The sequence below is a fragment of the Ovis canadensis genome, chromosome 12, assembly GCF_042477335.2.
Source record: "Ovis canadensis isolate MfBH-ARS-UI-01 breed Bighorn chromosome 12, ARS-UI_OviCan_v2, whole genome shotgun sequence".
Taxonomy (NCBI): Eukaryota; Metazoa; Chordata; class Mammalia; order Artiodactyla; family Bovidae; genus Ovis; species Ovis canadensis.
The window spans coordinates 64,319,363-64,338,239 of NC_091256.1; the positions used below are offsets into that span (position 1 = coordinate 64,319,363).

At 50.7% G+C, this 18,877-nt stretch overlaps 1 protein-coding gene across 7 annotated transcripts in view; it reads right to left on the reverse strand.

The window, feature by feature from the left end:
• Positions 1-4,055: 4,055 nt before the first annotated feature.
• Positions 4,056-18,877, reverse strand: part of PRDM2 (PR/SET domain 2) — a 131,849-nt gene continuing 117,027 nt past the window's right edge. For 4 of the 7 annotated variants that reach the window (XR_011247554.1, XM_069544900.1, XM_069544904.1 and 1 more), the window contains 2 exons: positions 13,052-13,168; positions 4,866-6,050 (listed from right to left, as the gene is read on the reverse strand). Coding sequence is in view for 5 of the 7 variants with exons in the window: in XM_069544900.1 (XP_069401001.1) it covers positions 6,044-6,050; positions 13,052-13,168 (124 nt within the window). In the remaining 2 variants the exon portion in view is untranslated. Of the gene's footprint in view, positions 6,051-13,024; positions 13,169-18,877 lie in introns of all 7 variants that reach the window. The other 3 variants (XM_069544901.1, XR_011247553.1, XM_069544903.1) reach the window with 3 other exon arrangements.

Sequence of the window (18,877 nt, forward strand, 5' to 3'; positions counted from 1 at the left end):
GCTAGGAGGGCCCCCTCTGCTGGCGGCCGTCAGCATCGCAGCCTCGGGGGCGCTCTCGGTGGCGGTCGCCGGCTCCCACCTCGCGAACGCGCAGACCCGGGCGGACCCGCTTCCAGGCGCTTCCAGCCCTCGCCAGAGTCCACCACCATCCCGGAGCGTCTGAGTCTAACTCATCCTGGGAATTCCAGACAGTTCTCATCCCTCGTGCGGCAGCCGAAGGCGGCCGCGCGATTCCCTGTTTCCTGATTCCGTCCCCAGCCACACTCTGCTGTTGTTTCTCACCGGACATGGGTGGACTGCCAGTTCCAACGCGATCTGCAAAGCTCCTAGAGGGAGTCCACTTCTGGAGCAGGTCTTCCTTCTCCCAGCAGCGTCAGGTACAGCCTGAGGCTCCAGGAAATGATCAGAGATTGATGCTGGTTGATGTGAATTTGAGGCCCCGGTGGCGCCCGAGTCCCCGGTCTGGCTGAGGCTATGACCCTAGTCCTTGACCTCTGTGCCATTAAACTTGGTGGGGCATGCAGAACTTGCTGCCAGTGCAGGAGGCCCAGACCCATCTGGGCATTCTGATTCAGGGGATGTGGGGGATGGAGGCTGAGACCCTCTTGTTTATCAGCCAGGTGATCCTGGAGGTGAGTACATTAACTGACCTTAAAGAGACACAGTGTAGCTGATTTATACCTATTAGAACACAGGAAGGTGGGGACAGAGGTCAGTCCCTCGTACAGCAAACAAGGGACAAAACTGAAGTCAGTGACTAACCCAAGGCCACACGGCCAGTAAGGAGCAGAGCTGAGATTTAACCCAGCCTGGTGACCTCTGAGCCTGTGCTTCTAAACCCTCACTTCCTATGACCACATGCCTGGGGTGGAGCAAAGTTCCACAGCTGATTGCTATGTTGTGGGGGTTGGGTGGGACCAACCTCCATAGCTCCGGTTCCACCTGCAGGTGTCCTGGGGAAGGGTGGTGGGAGGAGCAGTAAGGAGAGAGTGAGGAACAGTGAATGTTGGGCCTGCAGGGCCTGCGTCCATTTCCTGATCTACACCTGCCAGCTGTGTGACCATGGGCAAATAGCCTAAATGTGAACCTCCGTGTCTTCATCTGTGAACTGGCTATTGAGGGACCACGCGGTTGGGTAAGTGACAGGAGAGGGGAAGTGCAGGGCAAGTCTGGCACGTGACAGTGACTAGTGCCTGTGGGTGACAGCCCTGCGCTAAGAGTCGGAGGCTGGCTCAGATCCCAGCTGACACTGAACAGGTATGAACTGAGTGAGTTGCTTGCTTTCAGGGTTACATTTGGTACAAGAAACCCTAGACCTGCCCCATCCATGTCAAGGTTTACTAGAATGAGAGGAACTATGTGTGTAAGGGTATGTGATGGAGCTGAAAAGTAGTCCATTAATGAATTCTGTTGTTATTCCTTATTGCAAGGCTACTTGCAATTACTAAGAAACCATGAATCTTTCTAAGGCCTAATGTGAAGATTAGGTAAGGAGAATAGTCAGGGTGTGCAAGAGTCCTCCTCCTCCTCCAGGAAGCCCTCCTTTATGCCCCAGGTTGCATGAGGAGTCCCACCTCTATGCGCCAAAGCACCCAAGGGTGAGCGCGGCACCAGCCCCTTTCCTGCTAAAACTGTGTCCTTTCTCTGCATCTAGTCCCCCGCCCCCTTCCCCACAACCTCTGTGAGTCCTCCCTTAGCCAGGCCTGTGGGAAATTTCTCTCTGGTGGTCCAGCCGAGGGGTCAGCCAAGGTGGAGAAGCCTGTGTGCATAGATTTCACCTTACTGGGAGGTTCCACTGTTTGCTTTCTAGATAAGTTTCTTTCAGAAAATGAAAAGTCATGTGTGAGGGTTACTTTGTGTCAACTTGAGCAAGCCGTGGGGTGCCTGGATGAAACATTGTTTCTGAGTATGTCTGTGAGGGTGTTTGTGGGTGAGATTAGCACTGGAATCCCTGGACTCTGTAAGGACTCAGTAAAGTAGGTCACCCTCCCTGGTGTAAGTGGGCTCATACAATCAATCCATTGAGGGTTCGAATGCGACAAAAGGCAGAGGAAGGAGAAATTCACCCTTTTGTCCTGACTCACTGCTTGAACTGGGGACATCTCATCTCCTGTGCTTGAACTGGGATTCACACCATCAGCTCTCCAGGTCCTCGGGCTTTGGGAGAGATGCTTGAACTGGGATTCACACCACCAGCTCTCCAGGTCCTCGGGCTTTGGGAGAGATGCTTGAACTGGGATTCACACCATCAGCTCTCCAGGTCCTCAGGCTTTGGGAGAGATGCTTGAACTGGGATTCACACCATCAGCTCTCCATGTCCTCAGGCTTTGGGACTAAGAATAAATTACACCAGCAGCTGTCCTGGGTCTCCTGCTTGCAGGTGGTAGATCATAGGATTTCTCAGCCTCCCTAATCCTTTGGGCTCCTGATGCAAAGAACTGACTCACTGGAAAAGACCCTGATGCTGCGAAAGACTGAAGGCAGGAGAAGGGGATGACAGAGGATGAGGTGGTTGGATGGCATCACTGACTCGATGGACATGAATTTGAGCAAGCTCTGAGTTGGTGATGGACGGGGAGGTCTGGCATGCTGCAGTCCACATGCTGCGAAAGACTGAAGGCAGGAGAAGGGGATGACAGAGGATGAGGTGGTTGGATGGCATCACTGACTCGATGGACATGAATTTGAGCAAGCTCTGAGTTGGTGATGGACAGGGAGGTCTGGCATGCTGCAGTCCACGGAGTCACAAAGAGTTGGACAGAACTGATCAGAGAGTGACTGAACTGATCTTGTGAGCCAATTCCCATAGTTAATGGTGTCACACACCCCACTGGTTCTGTTTCTCTAGAAAATTCTAATTTCACATCTTTTTAGAGAAAGTGTTTAAGTGAAAAGGCAGAAATCGAGGCTCTTCCTCCTACTCCTCTGCAGTATTGGGGCATGGGCAAAGACCATATGGGGACTGACCTCCTACCATTTACCCACCCCAAACCCAAAATAAGCACCAAACCCAGGATGCTTATCTCTCACCTTCCATCAAAATTCCCATCCTCTCAAGGCCCTGTTAAACTCTGCTAGGATGGTTAGCTCTTCGAAAGAATTCATTTGTATTCACACCCATGAAGATGGCAAAAGTTAAAAAGACAATGACAAAGCCTAGGGAGACTGTGGAGAAATTGGAATCCTGATACTGCTGGTGGGAATGTAAAATAATGCAGCCACTTTGCAGAAGTTTGGCAGTTCCTCAAAATGTTAAGTATAGATTTACCATATGACCCACCAATTCCTTCCCAGCAATATACTTAAAAAAAAAAAATCCACACAAAAATCTTTTTTAGAAATGTTCATAGCAGCATTCTTCTTAATATCCCCAAAGTGGAAATGACACAAAAATCTATCAACCGAAGAATGGATAAATAAAACGTGGCATATCCATACAACGGCATATTTGGCCACAGAAAGGAATGAAGTCTCAAGACATGCCACAACCTGGATGAACGTTGAGAATAAGCAAAGTGAAAGGAGCTGGTCACAAAGACCACTTTTTGTATGATTCTATTTACATGAAATATTCAGAATAGGTAAATCTGCAGGGAGAGAAAGCAGATTTGTGGTTGCCTGGAGCTAAGGGCTTGGAAATAAGAAAGTGACTGCTATTGGGTGTGGGGTTTCTTTTGGGGGGGGGGGTGATTGATGGCTGCACAACTCTGTGGGTATACTAAAAATGATGTATACACATAAACGGATAAATTGTATGGTATGTGAATCTGAGCTCAATGAGGCTGCTTAAAGAAAATAATATATCTGCAATCACAGGAGGCCTTTTTAGTCTCAGCCATGTGGCTTATTAACTTACTGGCTGGCAGGTGGGAGAGGGCCAGGAATGTAGAATGAGCTTGCTCACCAGCTGGGGGTATTTCCATGGGGAGCTTCCTGGAAACCTTAGGTTTCTCTCATGGCTAGAATGGAACCTTCGAGGACCCCCCAGCCCACTCCCACCCCTCAGACACAGAGAACTCCAAGTACCAGAACCAAAATGATCACTCCCACGCCTGTTCCTCACAATCTCGCCTCACATTTTTATTGTTAAATTTTCTTCACATGGCAGATAAATTAACTTTCATTGTTAATTTTCTTCACATGTCCTCTTCTGCAATCCAAACCCACGCTTGAAGACCATCACTGACCAGGAAACACCGCTTTTTAAAAAACAAAAAGACCAACCCACCCACCCCCATTTTCATGATTGGAACATTCGTGACAGTTCTCCTGATAGTCTGAGGGTGAGAGGCTGACCAGCACGTTTGCACATGCAAAAAAAATGAGTGCCCCCAGCCCTCCCACCACATTTTCCGGAATTTTCCACCGGCTGAAGGCGACTTTCCAAGCTTTGGGTTCATGGGCCTTCCTCGCTGCTGAAAGGAAAAACAAACCCTCAAGAACTGAGAGGCTGGGGTACAGTTCATGAGTGTCAACATGGAGGGGACAAAATCGTATCATCAGGATAAAGAACGGCCGCAGATTTTCATGCTCATGAGGGTTAATTTTAGGAGCGGGCCAAAGGATTCCAGTTTGTGAGAATTTAAAACAAATCACGGACTGTAGCTGGGTGGGTGGGAAGAAGGATGGGCACAAGCCAACGATCAGCACTTTTCTGCCCACGTGAGGCTCTCATGAAACTTTCCTCCAGGACCGTTATCAGACCCCATGCTGTAGCCAGTCGACGGATTCATTAAATAACACAAGTTATAAAACTTTAAAAATGGGGCATTTACAGTCAGGGACATAAATACGTGCTTTTAAAAGTGTCTACATACATATTTACAGAGTTGCAAGATCAACCATAATAGCCCTGAAAAAAGTCCTTTTTTTTTTTTTTTTTTGCATGACCATTCCTACATACTCTAAAGGGTCCCCTCTTTCCACTTTGGGTCTGGCGCATCACCATCAAAAATGGGGCTGAGAAGACAGCGCCAAAGTGGTCTCAGACATCCTTGTCTGGGGTCTGCCCCAAAGGCACAAAACCCAAGACCCTCACTGAACTGGGTCCAAACTCCTAGCTCAGCTCACCCGTTTCTCCGAGACATGGACTGCTCCATCAGAGATGAAGCCAGCTCCATTGTTCCCTGGCAGGCGATGGACAGTCTCCGGAAATCTCTTCCCCCACCCCCACCCCCAAGCTTTTTAATCGTCCAACTTATTTTTCGTTTCCCAGTTTCTGTTTGTTTGTTTCCCTTTTCAGCCTATTTGAGAAGCTCAGACACTACAGATGTTGATGGTCCCACCAAGTGAGGCAAAGAAGTACATGAGGAGCTCACCCCCTGCCCTAACCAGATCCCTTCCCGTCCTCTGCCTCTGCCATGGGAGGAGTCTGATCTATAAATGGAGATCAGGACTTTCTCCCGGACGCACAGGGCCTGACGGATGAGAATGGCAAATCTGGAAATGACTCAAGAGCCAGCGGCTCAGATTGCTCAGGCAGAAAGAAAAGTCTTCCAAGTGCAAGGGCCAAGGGGGATGATCAGCGAGGCTCCGAAGTGTCTACAGGCTACAGATTCCCAGAGACATTAGGGGTGAGGGAAAGCGGGGGTGGGGGAGGTGGTGAGGGGGGCCGTGGAAGATGGGGCAGGAGCAGGGCTGGCCAGAAAGAGAACTTGGCCTCCTCCTGAAGGCCTTGCTTGCACAGGACTGGAGCTGACCCCTGGGGCCAGACCCAAGTCCCCGCCGTGGCAAAAGACAACCGGAGAAGCAAAAAGCAGGATCAAGGAGCTCTTGAAAAATTGCATAGTAGGAGGGGCCCTTCCCAACAGGAAGGCTGAGCTGCAGGTACAGCACCTGAGTGTCATCCTCGGTGCCGAGTGACCTACCCTCCAGCCTCCCTGGGGTTCAGGACCCTCGTCTGAAGACCGCAGGCACACGCATACGCACACACACATATACACACGCACTCCTCCTCTCTCGCAGGCTCATGGATCTGGAATAGGTCGGTACTTCCTGCAGGGCAGAAGGCCAGTCCCTTTGGCTTCACTGACTCCAGGTCACTTCAGGTGCTGAGGAGAAAAAGAGAAGAGAAATAACAATGATGACTACGTATTCAAGTGCCTACCTCTTCGAACATGGTCCCTCTACTGAATTTTTCTAGTTAAATTAATTTCGGAAGTATACCACCTGTACAGAAAGAGCGCAGCTTGATGAACTGAGTGAACACACCCGTGTGACCAGCACCCAGATGGAGAAACAGAACATGACCAAACTCCCATTGGCCCCACCCAGGCACCTCTTGAGGATACCCACCCACCCTCACCCCCTAGAATAACCACTCTCCTGACCTAATTACCTGTTTTTATGTATTTACTTATGTTGGCTATTTATTTCTTCACTTATTTTTGAGTCTTTAGTGCTGCAAGCGGGCTTCCTCTAGTTGGAGGGAGCAGGGCCTGCTCCCCAGCTGCCGTGTGCAGGCTCCTCATTGCAGCGGCTTCTCTTGTTGAGGAGCCTGGGCTTAGTCGACCCTCAGCACGTGGAATCTTCTGGGACCAGGGATCAAACCCATTTCCCCTAAATCGGCACTTGGATTCTTAACCACTGGGCCACCAGGGAAGCCATAACCCATTTTTTGACTTAAATAAATGGAATCAACTGGGACATGTGCCTTTTGGGTCTGGCTCCCGCTAGTGTTTTGGAGATGCACCCACCGGAGGATGCACATGCTCATCGAGCATGTGGCCCTGGTTCTTTCAGTCTATGCTATGGGTTCTAGTACAAGGTCAGGCCACTTTCATCTGCCTAGTCCACTGCCCATGCACAGATGGGTGGTTTCTAGTCTGGGGCCATCATGAGTAATGTTGCTAGAACATTCTTACATGTGTCTAGAAGACATGTATGGTGCACATGTGTACGTATTTATACCAAGAGGAAATGCTGGGCAGTAGGGTGTACGTATATAACATATGAACATAGGGTACACATGTGTACACACTTTGCTGAATGTACCCCTAGCAATATAACTGCCGGGCCCTGGGGAAGGCATAGGTACAGCATCCGCAGATACTGCCAGACAGTTTTCCAAAGTAATTACATTGTCACTTCATTCATGCTAATACACTAAACAACCCTGGTGGCAGGTGACACAGATCCCCATTTCAATGGAAGAGACAGGCTCAGAGAGGAGAAGGAACCTTTACAAGGTCAGTCTGATGAACAGAGATAGGGTCAAGCCCCGTCCTGAGCCTGTGTGTGCCCTGTGTCCTGAGGGAGTGGCTTATGCCTCATCCTGCCTCCAAGAAGACCCTGGTTACGGTACTTGGCACAGAAAGCCAGGCCCATGAGTGACTGTTTAATGACGTTTGTTGCCCAGGGTTGACTATGAGCCTGGAGTTGGGCTAGGCCAAGTTCAGGGGCTCAGGTCTCTCATCCAGTGGAATTGGTCATTATTTACTATTACTACTACAGGTACTATCTACTATTGCTATTACTACTACTACTACTAATATAATCATTCAGTGAAAAGAATGATAATTACATCACTGATTTGTGGGAGACTTACTACATACCAGGCATACTAAGAGCTTTTCATGCGCTAACCTTTGCAGGCCTGACAATATAATCGTGAGAGGGGTATGCTCATCCCTTGCTATCCACAAGGGATTGGCTTCAGCACCCCCATTGATGTGTGGCATGGTTAGTCGTGTCCAACTCTTTGAGACCCTATGGACTGTAGCCCACCAGTCTCCTCTGTCCATGGGATTCTCCAGGCAAGAATACTGGAATTGATTGCCATTCCCTCCTCCAGGGGATCTTCCCGACCCAGGGATCGAACCCATGTCTCCTGCATCTCCTGCATTGGCAGGTGGGTTCTTTACCACTGAGCCACCTGGGAAGCCCTCAGAACCCCCAAGGATACCAAAATCCACAGATGCTCAAGTCCCTTATATATAGTGGTGTAGTGTGGAATTTCATTAACCCAATTTACAGATGGGCAAATTGAAACAAGGAGAAGTGAAGTACCTGCCAGGATTATTGGAATGGTGATTCAACTCCATGAAGTGTGCTCCTATGTCAATTTCAACTCCTCACAACCTCAGACCCTCTGACAGGGCTGTAAACAGAGCTGCTCCTGGTGGAGCTAGGTGCCTTAGAGAGAGGGAGCCTCCTTCTGGGTGGAGGCCGGCATGAGCCCTGCGCATAGGAGCAGGAGCAGCAGGAGGAAAGGAAGGCAGGCCAGTGTGCAGCAGCCTGCATTCCCCTCTGGCCAGGTGTGGCTCTTTTGTGTGAGTTTCCTGTGGGTTGTCAAGTGGGATCCATACAAGAAGCCATCTTGCTAGCCCCCGACCTGAAAGGTAGCCCTCCAGGGAGGAGACCCCAGCAGCAGACTGGACCCCTGGGACTGGAGCTGAAGGACAGCTGGCCGAGGCTATGCCAGAGGGAAGTTCCCCTCTCACAGAGACCCTCCACCATCCATTCCCAGGACCCCATGGGAGGGCCAGCATCAGGAAGCCTGCCCCAAGGCCAGCCAGTCTTAGCTGAAGGAGCAGTGACAGCCAACAGGAGCATCATGTGTTGACAAGTGAGACAAGTGAGAGGTGCCAGTCCCTGTCCCAGACAGCCGCTCCTAGTCCCTGCCCTGGACAGCCAGCCCCTCCTAGACCCTCGGGCACAAGTCTGGCTGGTGCCTAGGACTAGAAACAGACAGAGGTGAAATAGGATGTACAATGGGAGTTTCACGCTGGACTGGGCAATGTGGCACTTTGCTACCCGTAAAAGTGAAAGTGCAGGGCTTTGCCTGAGACATCAGGACACGAAGAGGAGGCAGTGGAAGGCAGGTGCTGGAGAAAAGCCAGGCTGCTCTGTGTTGGCCCCTCACTTGGGTCAGGCTGTCCAGTAGGCTGGTCACAGAGCCTCTACCCGGGTGAGGGCAGGAGGATGAACGGCAGTCCCGGGCACGCTGAGGACATCATTTTCCTCAGGACAAAGTCCAGGGCATGTACACGGCACGGACCACAAAGTCCATGGTCCATCTGGGCATCAGCAGACTGACCCCAGGGCTGCCACTTGCCCCTCTGTCTCAGCTTCCCTCCTCGATAAATAGAGGGAGCTGGCCTATACATCCCTTCCTGTACTAAAATCCTTTGCCATGGCATCTCAAAACATCATTCTGGAACTGTGTTAAATACACAGTTGTGTATTAACAGTTGTGGACTGCATTGTGCCCCCACTCCAATATCCACCACCTGCCCACTATTGTACTCCCACTCCCAATGTGATGGCATTTGGAGGTGGGGCCTCTGGGAGGTGATTAGGTTTAGATGAGGTCATGAGGGTGGGGCCTTCATGATGGGATTAGTGCCCTTGTAAGAAAAGATGCCAGGGCTTCTTCCCTCTGCCATGTGAGAACACAGCCAGAAAGTAGCATCTGCAGGCCAGGAAGAGAGGTCTCATCAGAGCCTGATGATTCTGGTACCCCTATCTTGGCCTTCCAGCCCCAGAAGTGTGAGAAGTAAATATCTATTGCTTAAGCCCCCTAGTCTGTGGTATTTTGCAATGGTAGCCCAAGCAAACTAAGACAAATAGTTAAGTAAGATTTTTTTTAAGTCATTTTTTAAGTGGGCAAAGACCTAAACAGGCATTTCTCCAAAGACATACAGATGGCTAATAAACACACGAAAAGATGCTCAACACCTCTCATTATTAGAGAAATGCAAATCAAAACTACAATGAGATATCACCTCACACAGGTCAGAGTGGCCATCCTCAGAAAATCCACAAACAACAGTGCTGGAGAGAGTGTGGAGAAAAGGGAACCCTCTTGCACTGTTGGTGGGAATGTAAACTGATGCAGCCACTATGGAAGACAGTATGGAGATTCCTTTAAAAAACTAGGAATAAAGCTATCATAACAACCCAGCAATCCCACTACTAGGTCTATATATACCAGAGGAAACCAAAATTGAAAAAGATACTTGTGTCCCTTTGTTCACTGCAGCACTATTGACAATAGTTAGGACATGGAAGCAACCTAGATGTCCATCAACAGATGAATGGATAAAGAAGCTGTGGTATATACATACAATGGAATATTAGTCTTAAAAAGGAACACATTTGAGTCAGTTCTAATAAGGTGGATGAACCTAGAGCCTATTAAACAGCGTGAAGTAAGTCAGAAAGAGAAAAATGTTGTACATTAACGCATATGTATGGAATCTAGAAAGATGGTCCTGATGAACCTATTTGCAGGGCAGCAATGGAGATGCAGACAGAGAGAACTGACTTATAGGCACAGGAGGGAGAGAGGAAGGAGAGGGTGGTACAAACAGAAACAGTAGCATGGAAACATATACACTGCTGCTGCTGCTGCTGCTGCTGCTGCTAAGTCGCTTCAGTCATGTCCAACTCTGTGCGACCCCATAGACGGCAGCCCACCAGGCTCCACCGTCCCTGGGATTCTCCAGGCAAGAACACTGGAGTGGGTTGCCATTTCCTTCTCCAATGCATGAAAGTGAAAAATGAAAGTGAAGTCGCTCAGTCATGTCCAACTCTTCATGACCCCATGGACTGCAGCCTACCAGGCTCCTCCGTCCATGGGATTTTCCAAGCAAGAGTATTGGAGTGGGGTGCAGTTGCTTTCTCTGAACATATACACTGCCATGTGTAAAATGGATAGCCAACGGGAATTTGGTGTATGATTCAGGGAACCCAAACCAGGACTCTTAATAACCTAAAGGGGTGCGAAGAGGTGGGAGGAGGAAGGGAGATTTAGGAAGGAGGGGACATAGGTGTGCCTAGGATTGATTCATGCTGAAATATGGCAGAAATCAAGGCAATATTGTAAAGCAATTATCCTTCAATTAAAAATAAAATTTTTAAAATAATAAGTTATACATACTTAATATTGCTACTTAGTTGCTAAGTCATGTCCGACTTTGCGACCCCATGCACTGTAGCCCACCAGGCTCCTCAGTCCATGGGATTTCCCAGGCAAGAATACTGGAGTGGGTTATCACTTCCTTCTCCAGGGAATCTTCCTGACATACTTATTTAAAAATTTAAAACAGAAAACGTCTAAAATTAGGGAAAAAATTAAATAAGATTTTAAGGAGCAAGGTTCAGTCCCTTTGAAATTAAACTGTTGAGTTCTGAGCATTCACTGTTGGTGAGTAAACAGAAGGAGGTGTGAGCTGCAGAGGCAAATAAAATTGGGCTTCTAGGCATCCAAGCACCCAGCTTGGGAAGCTGCACTCATTTGAAACTAAGTGGAAAAGAACACACCTGTCTAGGGTCGCACACGGGCCCCAGGGGAGGGCCCGAACCTGCAAGGCCTGCTTAAGGCTGAGACTGCAGTAGCCGACAGAAACGCCCTAGTCTGTGCAGAAATCACTCCAGCCTCACCTGACCCTCCCTCCGGCTGCAAAGAACACCTTCTCTGAGCTGAAAGCCACTTTCAGCCAGCCCACCAGCATGAAAGTCCACACAGCTGCCACAGGGGTGATCCCAGGACACGCGTGGGACCAGAGTGGGAACTGCTCAGTCCGCACTGCCTGCCTGTTCTCCAGAACACTCCAGCCAAACCTCTCCTCTCGGGGCCCCATTCTTCCCTCTGTAAAGCGGGTGTGAGGATGGTGTCCTGGGCCACCCAGTCCTGAGCAGCACCCATCGCACCGTTCCTCCACTGCACTCCTGACTCAACTCAACTCCCATCTCAGGAGCTGGGTCCCAACAGGCAGGCTCAGTGTCAGCTCCACAGACAGGCTCTCAGGGGGAAGTGGGTTTTACATCCGGTCCCCTTCTGAATGAACTCCCTGAGAAATAAGGCCAGAAACTCCACCTGCTGAGGGAGGGAGAAGGGAGCAAGCCATGGGGAGAGGAGAGGCGGAGGGAGGAAGGCTCAGCACAGAAGACCCCAAAGCTTCAAAACTCAGCCCCTCTTGCCTTAAAAAACTGCATTCTCATTCCAAACAACCCTGGTCGCATCCCCGAACCTGAGTGGGTCCCAGAACTTCAGGGCCACCTGCTAATGCAGATTCCCAGGCCCTGCTCACCAGAGCGCTCATTTAATGAATTGGAGTGGTACCCTGGGGACTGTATTTTTAACCAGTGCCCCAATCATTTGGGCTTCCTGGGTGGCGCTAGTGGTAAAGAACCTGCTTGCCAATGCAGGAGACTTACAAGACATGGGTTCAATCCTCAGGTCAGCAAGATCCCCTGGAGGAGGGCATGGCAATGGACTCTAGTATTCTTGCCTGGAAAAATCCCATGGACAGAGGAGCCTGGCAGGGGTAAGGTCCATAGGGTTGCAAAGAGTCAGACATGACTGAAGCGACAGCACACTCGCCCCAGTCGTACTTGAAATGCTGGTCTTGGGACACAATGGAAGAAGATATGCCATGTCACCAGCAGAGAAACCCAAGCCAGCTTGAGGTCAGTAGCAAAGCCCAGCCCCTCAAGAGGAAAAGTCCAGCTTCCATGAATGAATTCAGGTTTCATCATCAGAAAATCTAGACGGAGGCTTCTGGTTCAACATAAATCTCAGTTTTATATTTTATGAATTAATATTACTTCCACTTTCAAAAACCTGATGGAATAGCCTTTTCTGGGCTGAAAGCCACTGAAGGTTTCAAGTGTTGAATACGATCACTAATACTTAGACTTACCTGGTGTTTATTCTGTGCCAGGCAAGGTTCTAAGTGCTTTCATACATTTGACACTTGCAATTCTCACAATCCTATGAAATAGGTACTATTGTCATCCCCATTTTATAGATGTGGAAACTGAGGCTCAGAGAGAGAGAGAGAGAGAGAGTAGCGTGCTGAGGTCCCACAGCCCATAAGTGACAGAACTGGGATTGAACCAGGTGGTCCAGGGTCCACACTCTCACCCAGTCCCAGTAGGAAGGCCTCCTGCCCCACTGAGCACACAGCACAGTGCTCCAGGAGTCATCACGCCCATCCCCCTATCTCCTGCCCAGCCCACCCCCAAGCCCCGCCCCCAGCCCCTAGAGCCCCAGGAGGCTGCCCCACCCTCTGAGTACCTGTCAGGGAGCAGGCAAAGCACCTACTCTTTGAAGAGGGATCCCTGGAGCTGGGCTGCAGCTGTGGCCTTGACATTCCTATACTGTCTGGTGATGTACGGGGTGGCTGGCGGAGGACATCGGGATGCCAGGCGGAGACTGTAGCTGTGCGGGGAGAGGAATAACACACAGCGTCACCAGGGGCCCAGCCCAGTGGGTGTCCCAGGCAGCACCTGGAGGGCCTTGGTGCTGATGCCCTCTCCGGGCACCTTCAGGCCAATGGGAGGTGAGCTTTAACAACCACCATGCTCCATCTACCTGCTTCCCTCCACTGGGAGGCATGGGCCGGGAGAAGCATCTAACTGCCAGGTTCTGAGACACTGCACAGGGCAGGCCCACCCTGAGGACCCCCGCTGGATGGGCAGGTGAGCCAGGAATGGACACTTGCTGTGCAGATGGCAGCTTGACCACTTCCCCACCTGTTTCATGGGCATTGCTCTCCCCGCAAAAAGCATCTGGGTATCCTTTGGTACCAAGCTACAACCATTGCCTGCAGAAAGGAGAGGAGGGAGGGCTGGGTCCCCTCCAGGCCATTAACTCTGCACCTGGCAGCCATCCCAGTCTCACTGTGCCAAGAACGTTTGTGTCAGGAGTCTCAGAGGGGGTGTAAACCAGGATCCCTTGACACCGTTTGGTCCTATTCGCTTACAGCCCTTCAAATAGGATTTCTTTTTCAGGAAAGCATTATTATTATTATTATTTTAAATAGCTAATGCAGAGACTTCCCTGGTGGCCCAGTAAGTAAGACTCTGTGCTTCCACTGCAGGGGGCACCAGTCCAATCCCTGGCTGGGAAACTAAGATCCTTCATGCTATGCAGCATGACCAAAAAAACTAATAATAAAAATAAAAACCTGAATACTCTATTACAAAAAAAAAGGTAACCAAGACCATTATTCCTCCCCTTCCTTCATCCACCTAACTCATACTTATCTTCCAAATCCTAGCTGGAACACCACCTCCCCCAGGAAGCCTTCCTTCCCTAATTCTTGGATGAGATGCCCCTCTCGTGGGTTCCCACCGCCCCTCCTATTTTTTCATCACAGCACTTGTTATACTGAGTCACAGTCACAGAATCATGTGTCGAATTCCCTCAGGAGCTACGCAGTCTCACGGTCGGGGCGCTTGTCTTGTTCATTGCTGCATCCTCAGTTTAGCGTCACAAAAACAAATATTTGTTGAACAAGAGCTACACAAGGACTTCCCTGATGGTCCAGTGGTTAAGAATCCACTTGCCAATGCAGGGGACATGGGTTTGATCCCTGGTTCGGGAAGATCCCACAGACCACAAGGCAATTCAACTCGTGAGCCACAACTACTGAGCCCACGTGCCTAGAGCCTGTGCTCCACAAGGGAAGCCATTGCAATGAGAAGCCTGCACACCTCAACAAAGAGTAGCCCCTTATCCGCTGCAACTACAGAAAGCCTGTGTGCAGCAATGAAGACTCGGTGCAGCCAAAAAAAGAACGACACATGTGGTGCCCAAACTGTGCTGTTTTACGTGTATCGAGTGTCTTACTCTTCATACATGGGGGATACTCTATTGACTCTCATTTACAGATGGGTAAACGGAGGCACAGAGTGGTCAAGTAACTTGTTCTGGGTCCCAAGTCTGCCTCTCTGGGTAGAAGAATGGAAGTGAGGTGGGTGTGCTGTTCTCTTCCAGGCATTGGCCAAGGCCCGCTCTGCTGGACAGGGCCGAGCTAGGAATGAGGTCCATCTCAAAGGTGAAACATCAGGGTTTCGATTAGAGGTTCTCAGCCAGGGCACAGATTTGGCAATGTCTGGAGACATTTGGGGTCGTCACATCTGAGGGCAGGGATACCGCCACCCAGCATCTGGTAGGCGGGGCCAGGGATGCTAAACTAAACATCCTAAAATGCACAGGATGCCCCCACAACAATTGATCTGCTCAGATATTAAAAGCACCACGATCTGTCAAGAATGCGTACTCAATCTCTCAGTCACGTCCAACTCTGTGTGACCCCATGGACTGTAGCCCACCAGGCTCATCTGTCCATGGGATTTTCCCAGGCAAGAATAGTGGAGTGGGTTGCCATTTCCTCCTCCAGGGGTGCTTCCCGACCCAGAGATCAAACTGGAGTCTCCTGTGTCTCCTGCATTGGCAGGCAGGTTCTTTACCACTGAGCCACCTGTGAAGCTCTCCCAGAATAGAAGAACGTATAAACAGCCCAACAAAGAAGTTGTCTGAGGAAGACTTCTGTCCCTTCCACAAACCAGACCCCCTCTGAGGACCAAGCTTGCAGGTGTGGCTCAGGGCTGCCCCTGTTTCAACTCCTCCCCTGCACTGTGCCATCCAGCCTGAGCGAGATTTAAGGCAGAAAACAGAGACTCCATGCTCAGCAGCAAGCCTGTGCCCCAGATAGACCAAAAGGTCCATGCGGGGGCTTGTGGAGGGCACCCCAGGTTGACAAGACCCCTCGGCCAGCTGACCCAGCGCTGGGAAGGGACAGTCAGCTGCCAGGCTGCCTGGAAACACGGATGACCTGCAGAACCTTGTCCAGCCAAAGAATAAGGGACAGTCTTGGCACGTGGCAGGTACCCCACGCGGTCCCTTCTCTGGGGCAATGTCTCCAGAGGAACAGAGCAGGACAAACGGCAGCTTTGGGGACAACAGGCTAGCATCCTCAATTTGCAGTTCCTTCCTCTCACTGTCACCATCGTCACACATCTATCAAACATTCAGAAACCTAACCAGTCAGGGACTTCCCCAGTGGTCCACTGGTTAAGAATCTGCTCACCAGAGTCCCCTGAAGCTGCCCCCGGGCCCGTGACATCAGATCTCTGAGGTGGCCTCAGGAAAGCAGTGTCTTTTAAGATCCACAGGGGTCTCAATGGGGCTGGGGGGTGGGCTGGGTACCAGGGCCCTGCAGACGGTCCGGGGCTGGCCCCCTGAGTTCTCAGCCCACACAACCCTCACCTCCAAGGGTGGCTCCATGTTATCTATGAGGTAGTGGTAAGTGCGGGTCTAGGACTACAGAACCAGGCTGGGTCTGCTCATCACTGCAGCCTTAACACCTAGTTCTGACTGTATGGACAGCAGACCCTCAAAACATACTGAATGAAGGAGTGAGTGTCAGACTTAGAACTTCTGGTCACCAGGGGGAAGGGACAGTTAGGGAGTTTGGGATCGACATGTACACAATGCTATATTTAAAATGGACAGCTACAAGGATCTACTGCACAGCACATAGAACTCTCTCAATGTTATGTGGCAGCCTGGATGGAAGGGGAGTTTGGGGGACAATGGCTACATGTCTATGTATGGTTGAGTCCATCTACTGTGTACCATAGCATTGCTAATTGGCTATACCCTGATACAAAATTTAAAAGTTAAAAAAAAAACAAAGCAGTGAGTGATCCTAGACCCTAGACATCCCCCACACAGGCATTTCAGACACAGAAATCTGTGCACATTCAGTGCAGAAGCCAGAACCCTGGTTAGTGGGCCCCTCAAGCATCCCGCCTCAGAATCTTGTAAGATGGGTGATGCTCATCATCCGGAACCCAAGGCACCCAGAAAGGGCAGGACGACCACTTCTTTGCTGTCGGAACCACCCCTTCCCTGGGCTGAAGGCACCGGAAGGGCAGGGTTGCCCCGTTTGGCTCTTGATGGTGTCATTTCTGTTTCCAGTGGTCCATTCCTGCAGACATTCCCAGAACGCTTCCTCCAGCAGTAACGGGGCTCTCCGTCTCTCCTCCAAGTTCTTGTTCAAGGGCCTCCTTCTCATTGCGCCTCCTTCTCATTGCACCTCCTTCCCAAACACTCTATTTGAACTGCTCTGCTCTGACACTCCAAGCCTCCAGTCCATTTTTCTTTCTTTACTGTATTCACCACACCAACATGCTTGGTGTCTAACTGCCATTTGCTTTCTGGCTCCATTGCAGGCGTTTTGTTCCTGATGGACCCACATCTAAACCTGTGCCTAGCACACAGTAGGGGGCCTTTCAGTTTTTGCTGGATGGATGGCATGTCTGCTACCTGCTAAGTGTTTTGCCAAGAAAGCTCTGGTAAATGGTGTACACTGAGGTCTTCACCTGGTCATGGTCTATGTGTGACTCAGTGATGCCTAAAGGAGAAAGCACTTGTTTCCAGAGGGAGACTGATGCCACGTGCGAGGTGGCTGAGACATGTTCTCTCTCAAGCCCCAGTGGCTTCTGGTGAAGGAGGCAGCAGATACCCTGAACCACACACGAGAAACAGAAAGAGCAGGAGGGAAGACCAGGGTCAGGCAGAAGATGAGGAAAGGTGATGTGGAAAAGGGCCCAGAGCAGGTCCCAAGCAGAGAGAGTGGTGCAAGGACATCGTGACGATCTAACAGGGTTGGTCTGTCCGCATGGGGTGTCTGCACGAGCTGATGAGTCACAGGCGAAGCAGGCCAGCACCTTAGCTGGTCTTCCTAGAGCTTGAACTCGCTGGGCTCTGGGGACCTGGGGAGAAGGTGATGTCAAGGAGTAGGGCCCATACCTGATCTCTCATCTGGGGGCAGAGGGAAATGAAGGAGCAACAACAGAAACCAAGGCGTGCCTAATGAAAATGAGCTAAAGCTGCCAATCACTGAACAGATCATTTAAGGACATGAAAAGGCAATTCACAGAGAAGTCCAGAGCTGATGAATATGCAAAGATGCCCGGATGCCCTGCAACTGTCCAGGAAGAGTAGTTAACACAAGAGGCCACCTTCCCAGGTCAGACTGGGGACAGGTGCCATATGGGTGGTGCCTGCTGGTGAGGGAAGGTGAGAAGGATGAGGGCTGCCCCCAGGTTCCCTGATACCTGGGGAGGCTGAGCCCACCTGCCCCCATCTCCAGAGAGCATCTCCTCACTCGGCCGGAAGGTCAGAGAGGGGAGAGAGAGCGGAGGGGAGGATCTTATAGGCCTGGCTAAGTTGGGAGCCAGACTATCCCTCTGGACAGCAAGTGATGTGACCCAATGTGGCCACTGTGTTGGACACAGAAGGATAAGGAAGAACAGAGCTGGGAGACCAGTTAGTCCAGCAAGATGGTGGCCAAGGACATTGAGAAGTGAGCAGTGGATCTGGGTTACATTTTGGAGCTGGATGTGGGGGATGGGGCACGTGGATGAGAGTCTAAACAAATTCCAGGGTGGGTAGTTTGTTTAACTGAAAAGGGGAAGACAAGAGAAAACTTGGTCGGGAGCAATGTTTTGAAAGGATCACCTTTGCAACGTTCACTAGACACCCAAAGGAGACCTCAAAGAGGGTGAGTTAAATGAAACTAATGAGCTTGGGGTGGGTCAGCATTTAGGCGGATTGGACAGGCTCAGGGGAGGGGAGAGCCATCCCCTCTCTAGACAAATTCCAGGGTAGGGATGCAGGGACTCAGGATGGGATGTGAAGGAGCAGGGGATGACCGTCAGAGTGGGGTCCAAGTCAACATGTATTTCAAGGAGGAAGAAGAATTAAAGATGTCCAACTCTACGGACGTGTCAAGGAAGACAGAGAACCGATCGCGGCATTTGTTGCCCAGAGGCTGCGGGTAACCTTAGTAACAGCAGCTTCCAGGACATGGTGGAGACAAATACCTGAGAGAAGTAAGCTCAAGAGAGATGGGGAGGAGAGGAACTGAGGCAGGGGCCCAGAGTCCCACCAAGGAGTTTCCAGGTCAAGGGAGAGGCTGCCGGTTCCGGGACAGCGTCTCAGGATCTCTGGGATCCCCACCGTGCTCGCCACCAGGCTGCCTGGGCCTTCTGAGCAGAGATCCCTGCCTGCATCCCCCTGTTTGCCTCTTCCGCCTGCATGAGTCAGGTCAGGAGGGATCTCTCGGGACACAAC